The sequence below is a fragment of the Corvus kubaryi genome, unplaced genomic scaffold (genome assembly GCF_017639235.1).
Source record: "Corvus kubaryi isolate FWS band 111438036 unplaced genomic scaffold, C.kubaryi_AGA036_p1.0 37397, whole genome shotgun sequence".
Classification (NCBI taxonomy): domain Eukaryota; kingdom Metazoa; phylum Chordata; class Aves; order Passeriformes; family Corvidae; genus Corvus; species Corvus kubaryi.
The window spans coordinates 225,310-236,642 of NW_024581136.1; the positions used below are offsets into that span (position 1 = coordinate 225,310).

General features: G+C 53.1%; 1 protein-coding gene across 2 annotated transcripts in view; it reads right to left on the minus strand.

Annotated features, from left to right (window-relative positions):
- GPC1 (glypican 1) overlaps positions 1–11,333 on the minus strand; it is a 215,953-nt gene that overhangs the window by 4,819 nt on the left and 199,801 nt on the right. For both annotated transcript variants that reach the window (XM_042041842.1, XM_042041841.1), the window contains exons 4-8: positions 8,163–8,328; positions 6,082–6,212; positions 2,417–2,536; positions 1,796–1,929; positions 476–651 (exon numbers count right to left, since the gene is read on the minus strand). In XM_042041842.1, coding sequence (XP_041897776.1) covers positions 476–651; positions 1,796–1,929; positions 2,417–2,536; positions 6,082–6,212; positions 8,163–8,328 — 727 coding nt within the window. The remainder of the gene's footprint in view (positions 1–475; positions 652–1,795; positions 1,930–2,416; positions 2,537–6,081; positions 6,213–8,162; positions 8,329–11,333) is intronic.

Here is an 11,333-nt window from a genome sequence, read left to right on the forward strand (position 1 = left end):
AGAGACAAACATGAGTGAGCACAGACTTTCCTTATGGTGGGCAAGGCCTTCCCCTTGCTGCAACCTCGGGGAGCTCTGGTCACCAGCCCTACCCTGGCCACCTCCTCCTCCTCTCTGCATCCCTCAACGTGGGATACAAGCTCATACCTGACCTCCTGGAGGCTTTAATCACCTGCTGCTGCAGCAGCTGGAAATTCTGGAGCAGACAGGAGCAATGGCCCTGCCAGCAGGGCTGGGATTGGAGACAGCTCCCCATGATTCAGTAATGCACTAGGAACACCACAGCCTCCAGCCACCCCACAACAAGTTGGCTGCACTCAAGCAGCCCCTCAGCAGCCCCTTGCCAAAAGCCAGGCTGCCACAGCCCCTCCGTGCCCCCAGGGCCCAGCAGCATCTGCAGGGGCATCTGTGCAGGCTGCAGGACTGCTTGGCCTCTCTCACCCCCCTCGAACCTCTCTGGTTCTGCTACACTCACTTGTGTCTTGAAAATCCACATCATTCCCGATGTTAGCGTTGCCCAGCCGGTTTGTCATGATCTTTAGCTGCATGATTTGCTGGCGAATGGTCATATCTGGTTTGGTGATGTCCACCTCCACCTCTGGGTTGTTAATCTGGTTAGCCAAACCATCCCCCATGACTTGGGGCAGGTAGCTGGGAAGGAAGGCAAAAGGTTTAAATGTTGCCCCCCAGCTCAGCTCCTCTCTCTACAGACACCAGTGAGAATCCAGCCTCTGTGAACCCCAGAGAGGCTGCAGTCAGTGCCACTGACTTGTGGAACAGCCTCTCTAGCTGGTGTTTGCTGAGAGGCAGCCAGCTCTCTGCATGGCCGAGCCATGCTGCCATGGCCATACCCCAGCAGAGGGGTCTTAGCTTGCAGGAGGTGCCTGGTGGCCTCGCAGCATCCCTGTCCCAGCATGGGGAGGGATTTCCTGCAGGAAAGGTGGAGGGGTTGCTCTCAGGCTGGTACCAATGGGCCCACAGTGACACTCCCCCATGGAAAAGTCTCTGTCCATATGGGAGGCTGAGGAGCATTTTAATCCCTGCTTGGTTAGATCCCGTGGAGACTGACACCCTGGGACCACTGAATGGCCCCAGCCCAGTTTGACCAGACAGGCTCCCAGGGAAGCTTTAGTTAGCTGGGAGCTGTCAACCAGAGCTGCACTGCTGCCTTCTGCAGTGCCCTGGTCCTCCTGCTCCTGCAGATCTGTGACACTGCTGGCAACAATGTGAAATATGGAAGAGCTGAAGGTTTTGACTTCAGGCTGGCAAAGCCAAGCCCAAGAGGTCTGGGGAGAGAAGAGAAGAAAGGTGCATGTCCAGCAGCTGCCAGTCTCCCCTCAGCCATCCTTTAACTCTGGCTGGGGTAGGAACTGTTTGTGCAGCTGTTTGACGTCACCCGGGTGCCCCCTTTCAGAGGGAACAGCATTCCAGAGCAGGTATGGATAAAGGGACGTGTATGCAATTCTCTGCAGCAGCTCTGGAGCTTGTGAGGTAAATCCAGCCCTGCTGCCTTCTGAGTGCATGTGGAATTGCAAAACTGTTTCCTTAGTAGAAAACTACACAGTTATTTCATGGTGAGTGCATTTCAGTGCTTAACCCTCAACACACAGCAAAATGACACCAGGCTTGACATTCCCAGGTACCAGCTTTTCCAGAAATGCAGCATTGCTATGGACAGGGACAGACTGCTCACTCTGAACAAGTGGGGCTGGCTGCAATGATGTGTAAGTGCCTTTTCAAACCCTTCCTCTCACCCCAGGCTGGTGCTGCCCTGGCACTGTGACCCACTCCATACCTGCCCTTGGTCATCCCATTCCAACACTTGTCATCCGACGCTGAGCTGGCCATTACTTTTTTGCTGCACAGGCTGCTGGGCAGGGTGATCCAGTATGTCTTGAGAGCTGTCAGATTCCCTTTCGCATCTAAAACCTGTAAGCAAATGGGATGCTCAGGGCCATGAGAGCTCTGGGGTGCCCTAGGGCTGAGGGAAGTACAAAGATTCTGCCTGTTTTTTGTTTTACCATCATAAAATCTATTTTTATGCAAACAAGGATGTATCATCAACCTTCCCCTAAAGACCATCAACCCAAGTGCCCAAAGCTAAAGGTTACATGCCAAGGACTGTTCCAGTACCACAAGATAATCAGGAGAAGACCATCAGACTAGGAGCCTCTTCAGATAAGTCTGGCACCAAATCCCTGGGAAATTGGTTATCAGCAATGTATACCCAACCCTGTGCAGAGGCAAGAAGACCAGGTCTGCTTGGGTCACACCAGCACTTGATGATCTGATCTTCTTCAGACGTGCAGCTCAGCAGCCCCCAGAGGGTGTGACCCGACCTGCAGGACCCAGGGCCGTGCTGGCCAAGCTCCCAGGGCACCCCTGCCCTGGACACCAGCTCCAGACACAAACCCACCAGCATCTCCAGTGCTTGCGCAGAGGATTTGGCTTCCAATGTCACCTTCCCCCGTCTCTTCTTGTCCTCGCTACTGGAGCCTTTTGTGCTGATTTTGGGATTTCCACAGCCTTGGAATACCTGAAAAACAAACCAAACTTTCTATCCCACGTTTTGATGCTATTCCTTTAATTATTTAACACTCCACAGTTATGGGTTTTATTTCCTTCTTAAGTATATTTATCCTTCCTATTGCCAAGATCTCAGAGATTCTGGCTTAGTTTCTAGTGCCAGATGTGTTTTCACCACATTGTAACTGGTTTTGGTTACCACTATCAAGCAAAATATTCAGCAGTTAACACATTTTTGGATGAGTCACCAATATTGATATTAAATTATTTATAGTAATTTTATCTGTTCTTCTTATGATTGGAAAACAAAATCCTGGGAAGAACAAGATGGGAGTTGCTCACACTCATTACATCAGTGGTGTGTGCTTCAAGACTACAGAGCATGGGATCCTCACTAATGGACAACAGACTGATGTGGGACTATCCTTGTGACTCCTGCACTCAGCATCCACACTTGGGAAATCAATGTGCCTCCAACCAGGGCAGTGCAAGGACAGCAGATGTGCCACAATCTGTCAGGTTGGACGTTTCAGGGGCATATGAGGCAGCAGAATTGATTTGTCTGTTACCTTCAGGTACTTCCTATGATCCTAACTACCTGCCCAGGTGGGCTTTGCAGCCAGAGGGCAGCAGAAGCACTTGGAAGATACAAATCCTCAGACCTGGCCTCTAGGATGAGGTGAGGGGTGTCCTGGAAACACCTGCTTCTCCCAGTCTATGCATCACCAGTCCAGGTAGCAATACCTCTGCTGCAGGTCACCAGGGCTGGGCAGCTGAGCCTCACTGGTGGCAGGAATGCTCAGAGGGCCAGGCTGCACAAAGCATCAGAGGTCAGGAGGGACTTTGCACTGTCAGTTTGAGTCAGAAAATGCCAGCCTTTCCAAAGGAAGCCATCTGATTTGAAAAGAGGGCTCCAAGCTTGTTGTGGCTGCCAGGTGCTGTCAGAAGCTATTGATAAACGTGACTTTGCCTGGTGTCCCCTTAAAGCAGAGGAGTCAGGACCGCAGACAGGAGCTCTGCTGACACAGCCCGTGCTGCTCGCTGAATGCGCTGGCTCGTGGATTCTGACAGTGAACTCCTAACCTAGCCAAGAGCCTCTTGTTGGTGTGTCTGAGGGACATTCAGCCCCCAAAGGCCCCTCCTGGGGTGCCCTATCCTGCTGACCAGATGGATCTGATGACTCCAGCAGTTCAGCACCAAGCCAATTTGTTCATCAGTCTCGTTCACTCTGTGCAAAAAACCCACCCTGAAAACTGCTTGTAGAGCATTTTCAACTTGGTTCTACAAAACAAAACCTTGGTTTCACTGCTGTATTTTACTGGCCTATTGCTGCTGTTGGCAGATGGCCTCTTCCAGGAGATAAAAGTCTGGGGAGGTGTCCAGGACAGTGGCTCCCATAGCAGCTCCAGCACAGTGTGGTACCAAGGCAAACCTCTTGCCAGCCCAAACGCTTGCAGTGAGAAACGCAAATTACTGCTGGAGGAAACACAACTTCAGCAGACTGAGGGGGTCGGCAGCCTCCTGAATAATGAGAGCAAGTAGGTGTTTGCAGCCTCTGATAGCTCCTGCTACCTGAAATCCATGAGAGCCACAGGGAGAAAGGGGAGTGGGAGGAAGCAGGGAGAGTGCTCTGTGCTGCCCTGAACACAAGGCTCAGTACCACAAGTGCTTTTTTCCAGTTTTACCCCAGAACCCAGGACAAACTGTGACTGAGGGTGGCACTGGGGCCAAGGGCCACTCCTGGCTCCTCTCAAAAAAGGGGTTCAGTGTTGAGGAATACATTCTGTGCAGGTGGCTCGGGGTGCAGCTGCAGATTCAGAGCTGCAGATTCAGCTCTGGCTCGCCCGAGCCAGGAGTTGTGCACTGCCCACCCTTTGCATAACAAAGGGCACAGGGACCTGGGGCACCAGCCAGGTGACCAGACACTGAGAGATGGGGCATACCCGGATGAGACTTTTGCATGCTTGGACTGTGAGGGGGTAAAAGCCTAGGGGTTCCTTTGTTGTCCTCAGAGGCACCAGTTCGAGTTTCTTCTGTGTAACTGTGCTGTGAATAAATTGCTTTATGGAACGAGAGATCTGAGACTGCCATGGGAAACCTGGGATGGAACCAGCGAGGAGACCTGGCCTGGCTGTGTGAGTGGGATGTGCAGGAGTCAAGTGGGGACCTCTCAGGTTGTGACGTGCCACACTTAGGGACTGCAGTCGCAGCAGCAATGGTCTCTGGTGGTGGGAGTGTGGCTGGCCAGACTGGGAGGTTACCCTCATGTTTAAAGCCTTCAGCTGCAGCCCAACCTGCTGTCCTCGGCTCTGAGAGCGGAGATGGCCAGGACTGGCCTGGGACAGTCCTGAATTCAGCTGAGAACAACATCCTTCATCTGATGGCTTTGCCATGCTCAAAAACAGAGCTCAGAGCTTTCGCATCTCCTGCCCTCTGCTATCTGTGCCACCAGCAAAGAGTGCTCCATTCACCTGGTCACCAGGTCATACTGAGGAGCTTATCAAACATGTTTAGTTGCTCCAATCAAACACCAGTTAAGACTATTTAGCCCTTTTCATTTCACCAGATTTACTGTATTCCCCTTGGAAACACCTCTCTTTGCAGATGATGCTGTGTTTTCCCACACCGTGGATTTGCTTTTATGTGGAAAGCCTCAGTCTCACCTAACAAGGAAAGAAAGAACATGGCCTTTCATGTCAGAAAAGAAACCTAACCCAGTACTGGGATGCATGCTGCTGTTAGTGCTTTGATGTGTGCCAGTGAATTCCTGTTTGCCAAGCAATACCTCTGGCCCTTCCCTTATCCAAAACCCAGTTAGGACCTGTCCCACTTCTTTCATCTGCATCTCTGCTCTGACTGGGATAGCTGCAGGACCCGGGGAGTGTCTGGGCAAAAGGCAGGAGCCCTGGAGGGCTGCTTTTGTTCCCAAAGCTTCTCTTACCTGCAGCTACAGAGATGATTGTGGTTAAGTGGATAAATATACTAAAAATAGAAGACCAACAGAAGAGACCTTCATGATACATACTTCTTGGAAGACAGGTGAGCCTCAGGAGAGCCTGGTCTGTACTCCCCAGATGGACTGCCAGATTGCAGCTCCGTCCCACGGTACAACCTGATAGCCCAGTGTTTCCACTGCTCAACATCCCCTCGAGGCAGGTTAAAGCAGCTGCCTCCTGTCACTGGGGACTGTGCACTTTGTGTAAATGCCTCAGCTCAGCCACAACATCTCAAAACTCTTCAGCACAGAGGCCCTTGACAGCAAATAGCACATGGCCTCCCTCGTCACTGTGTATGCAGTCCCAGCTCCTGTGCCTGTACCCAAAGGAGGCTGGCTGGATGTGGCAGGGAGCAGTATTTGGAAACACCTGCAAAGGTTTGTGCCTGTGTCAGATGGGTGGTAGGAAACCAAGGTAATTTATCATTAAAAGAGTGGGCATTTGCTCTCTTTCATTCGTCATCTCCTGCCGTTCAGCTGAATAGTGAGCACAAAAAAGCATTTGGTCCTGGCAGTTGCACATGATGTGTCCTCAGCCAGGCCCAGGCACACGCTCCTACCTTGCTCGTGATTGAATCTTTGTTTTCTTGCAAGTTAGAAATGGCTTCAGCGATCCTCATGTGAATGGTCCCTATGACAGTGTCCACGTTGTAGGGTCCGTCGATCCGATCAGCCACCCCGATCAGGGAATCTGGTGGAACAAGGCAGGGACAGCTCTCATCATCACTCTGGGCAAACCAAGGTAAGGATCATGCTCATGCTGGCTGGGAGAAGCTGCTGAGCCCTTGGCAGGTCTCCTTGTTGGGAGACACCTCTCCATTTTCATTACTGCCCAGGTGCACGCTTGTTTTCCTCACTTTATGTAAGTAAAGCCACTCTCTGTGGCAGAGGAACCTCCTGCAAATGGTAAATGCACTTTGGCTAGAGTGTTCACCCAAAGTAACCAGCATTTCCCTGGGTGATACAGAAGGGAAAGCCAGAAAACTGGTGCAGAATTATTAAGAAACACACAGCAATACTTGGCTCTCACCCTCCTAACTCAGTGCATATCTTCAGCAAAGCACTGCAGCCAGCAGAAAGTGGGAGAATTGGGGTCAGTAAGGTGCCAGAGGTAGTGGATGTGGGAAATAGCTTCTGTGGCAGTGAAGCAGTGAGAAAAGGAGTAATTCTTCTCACCTTCACCTCTGGAAGGACAACAGCCAGGGAAATATCAGGCTATACAGGTACAGAAGCAGACCAGTATGCCCACAACTAACTGGTAAACAGGGAGTGACTGAGGGCTGCCTCTTGCTCTCAGCTCCTCCTGGAAAGCTCTGATGTCCAAGCACTCCTGCCTGGCCTGGAAGTTCCAGCTTGGATTGCTGCTTTGGGACTGTGCTTGGCTTACTAAGAATTGCCAATCTCTGCCTACCTCCAGAGACAATTCTCAACACTCCAGTTGGGTCTGAAGGAAGGACAGCCTATATGCTCTCAATATAAGGGGGTATAGCTTGCAGTTTAATTTTGCTGCCACTCAGAGGTTGTGGTGTCATCTTTGAGACTGCATATTTCAGACAAATAGTGCCTTGCAGAGGCACTAATCTTGAGATACAGATGTTTAAATCAAAGGTTGCACCCCCAAATAGTGATAAATTATATTTGAACCACTTACTATAAAAATCTTCCTTGATTTCACCTGCCCTAATTTGTGAAACTGAACTCTGTATTTCATGTAACAAAATTGTCTCTGGCTACAGAGAAGGGCCTGGAGAAGGGTGAAGGAAGGACACCACCAGTAAACCAGCCTTTGACTCCATTTGCTCCCATCCTTGATCAATTTGTGACCTCTGACGCTGCAATGTACAACTGCAATTTGAAAGAAGCTCCAATTTCCTCCTAGCTGTCACCCCTTGGCAGTGTCTCTTGGGAAGAGGAAGCCAGAATAAATGCAAAATGCACATGGAATTGCTTCCCTGTCAATCCAGGAAAGCTGTACAGTGATGTTTCAGGAGACAGGCTGTCATCCTACCAGGACAGAGTGACAGGAACACCTGGCTGGCTCTGGTCAGAAAGGCCAAAGGGCCACTGAACCCCTAGGGGAGGGACAGTTCCTCCCCCTCCTTTGCAGCAGCCTCCCAGTTGCTCCCACAGGGAGCATTTCCAGTTAGCTGTGGCACAGCTGGCCTGGGCACCTCTCCAGGCAGCGCTTCCGCATCCCTTCTGCAGTGTCCCTCGAGAGGCAGGTGACACTCCTCACACTCCAGCGGGGTTTTTGTTGTTAATGCCAACCCTGAGCCAGCCTGTGGGGCTGCAGCTGGGAGGTGAGCTGGCAGCTCGGCTGGCCAGGCAGCGGGTGCCAAGGCAAGGGAAAAAAAGGCCAAGCCCAAGGTCATCTCCTCTGGTGCCTGCCCTCCGTGAGTCCAGACAAACACCAAGGCTCCCTCAGGTCTCAGATCACTCCAGCTGTGCATGTGCTTGTGAGAGAGAGAGAGGAGCTTGCTGAGTGATGCTGTGTGGGCACAAGGACTGAGAGCTTTAACATTGCAAACAACCTCCCCTGAGCCTCCCACCATCCTCTTTACTCGCCAAACACAGCCTCAAAGTTCACCCACAGTTCAAAGGTGAGAGGCAGCTGTGCTGCAGCAGAGAAAGGCCATCTTACCCATCAGGTACTTCCACTCGGTGCTGAGGTCTGCCTGGTTGGCCAGGCAGCCCTTCACGACGTTCAGGCAGTAGTTGTTGCATGGCCTCACGCTGGACATGCCCCGGCAGTGCGGGCAGTACATCAGCTTCATGATGGCACGAGTGCACTCGTGGCTGAGGGACACCTGGGGAGACAGGTCAGTCAGGCACAGACTGCTCAGGGGGACATGTGGGTGAGCTTCCCCCTTCCCTGGGCTGAAGGAGCTTGCTGTGATCTGAGAGGCAGCACAGCCCCCTGCATACATGGACCAGGAAAAGCCACTTCCCCTCTCACTGCCTCTCCTTCCCCCCACTCTTCCTCAGGTGTCACTCCTGTTGGAGGGACAGGACCTCTGGGGCAGCTGCCTCAGGCTGTGTTTGAACCCAGGCTTCTGTGAAAAACCTCTATGTGAGCACCATCCCCCTTCCAGCCAGGTCTGGCGGCCACAAGGACAGCTTGGGCTGTCCCCAGCTGTAACCTGGACCCTGACATGGTGCACGTGTGCCCCTGGAGCCTCTGCCATCAGTGCCACCACCGTGCCCCTTCTGCAAGGCTCTGCTGCCACTGTCCTGCAGACACAGGCGTCCCACACAAACTGCACCTCCAGCTTCCTGGGGGGACGCACAGTGGGGCCCTGGACACAGAACCTTCCCAGCTGGTATCTTTGGAAAGGAGAATAGTCTTGGGGGAAGACTTGCACAATTCCAAAATTATGGGCAATTGAGAGCACTTGACACTGGGAAGTGATTGCTCTCTGTGAGCACTTCAGGAACCGCAGGCAGCCAGTGGCCTGGGCCAAGCCACGCTGTGCCAGCAGCTCACAGGCCCTGCACATGCAGCTGGTGCTTTGCAGAGCTGACTCTGGAGGTGGCTTTGCCACCTTTAATTAGACCACCCTGGTCCTGCAAGCACAGAGCCAGCACAGGTGCAGAGCCCAGAGAGCAGGGCCACAGCCTCAGCAGCACGTCAGTGTCCCCCCAGCCCATCAGCCATGAGCCAGTGTCCCCCCAGCTGCTGTGGGCAAGGCCTGACAGTGCACTGAGGGGTGAATAACAGCCTGGCAGACCCTGCAGGGATGCTGGCAAAGGTCCATGTTCCCCTGTTTTGTTGCTAAAATGTCTTCTCTTTTGTGGTCTTTTTCCATCTTTGCTCAGATCCATTTGTAACTCCCTTGTAAATCTTTTTAAATCATTTACCAAAGAAAAAATGAATGTCTCTATGAAGTGCCCCTTGGTTCCAGGTACTTGACACTCTCAAGGACCCCAGAGGGGAGAAAAGTGATGGAAGGGACAAATCTTGAAAGGAAAAATCCCTGGGCCTCCAGAAAGATTCAGTTCTGAGGTACCCTTGGGAGAATGTGAACATGCTGAGCCCAGTGTCAGAGGTTGGGAGAGAAAATCCCTAAGCTTCCCCCCTCCGGAAACTGTCTGTGTGGTACCACCCCACTTCCAGTAAACCTTAGAAACCAGATGCTGGATGGTGCTGAGGCTTCATTGGGTAGGAATACACTAAAATAACCTTGTGAGAACCTTCTTCAGGATGAGGACAAAATTTTTTAAGTTTTGGAGAAAGAACCCAAACAGAGCCTGCTTCCCTGGCCCAGCAGCCCAAAGAAGCCATGAGACGACTGCAGATAAACCTGTGTCCCATCGGGGCCAGAGGGGCTGAGCCCAGCAGGAACCACACACACACACCAGAGCTTCCCTCAGCTTCCTGGGGCAGCTTTGGGTCCCTGCCCTGGGACAACTCCTGCAGGCAGAGCCCGGCTGCCATGTGGCTCTGCCGCCAGGAGATGGAGGCTCCATCCTGCTGCACCGCACGGCTGCCGCACGCCTCATCGCACGGGAAACCCTGAAGCCACCACTGTCTCCTGCCTCAGCAATGCAACAAAGCAGAGGGACAGGCAAACAAAAGAGTGCTTCGTTTTTCATCTCAGGGCTTAAATAAGCTTGGCTGAATAGTGACTGAAAAGACACCAGGTAAGAGCACGGTGCATGCTAACACAGGCTGTAGCTCCAGAGAACTCACACAGAAAGCAGGGATGCAGTTGGGAAAGGAGCTGTGACCTCCCCTTCCCCAGGCAGAGCAATCACAAACATGGATTATATGGTGACACTCATGACCCAGTCCTGCAGCCTGCACAGGCCATCAGCTCCTGAACACAACTTGGTCCCTGTGCTTTACTGACACAGCCCATCACTGCTCATCCCGGCGTATCCAGCTGTGGCCATGGAGCACTGTCAGCTCCCACTGCACGGACTGGGACCTGCGGCACAGGTGAATCCTGAAACGTGGGACTTTCCACAGCACTGAGGGGAACCAGGGAGCAGGCGGATCATTTGCCTTTACCCACACACATCCCTGGTTGCACTGCACAGACTTCTGGAGCAGAGGGAGCTGAAATGCTCTGGAAAAAGGAACGCAGCATTGCCTGCAGGAAGCACCCCGAGGTGGTGTGGGCCAGCCCCCCCCCAGGCAGAGAGGACGGCCACCAGAAGCAAGGACACAAAGCTATTGATAGCCTGCCAGAGTCCACGGGAGTCACTGAAAGAAGCAAGAGTCAGATTTTGGCTCAGAAAACCATCTCCAAGATGCTTAAAGTACAGTGTAAACCCAGCCCTGCACCGCAGCTCCGCGGAGACCACAGCGATCCCGTATTTCCGTGAAGCTTGTGACAGGGCATTCACAAGTCCTGCTGCTTGCAAAACTCATTCTGGCCTTAGGATTTACTTTGTGTGTGTCAGAAAGGACCCTCACACCCGGAGCTCAGCACTCCCTCACCCACAGGAGAATGACCGTGCAGGGCCACCCGTGCCCGGCCACCACGCAGAGCTGCAGAAGGGCAGCGCCTGCTCCTCGGTGCCCACCTGCTCTGTGTGCCCTTCGGCACAGCTGGCGAGTGTGGGCAGCTGCCAGGGGCCCCGTGCTGCAGAGAGCTGCCTTCCGTCCTCCTCCCCTGGCCACTGCCACCAGCCACACTGCCCGTCACCAGCCACACTGCCCGTCACCAGCCACACTGCCCGTCACCAGCCACACTGGCCATCACCAGCCACACTGCCCGTCACCAGCCACACTGCCCATCACCAGCCACACTGGCCGTCACCAGCCACACTGGCCGTCACCAGCCACACTCACCATCACCAGCCACAC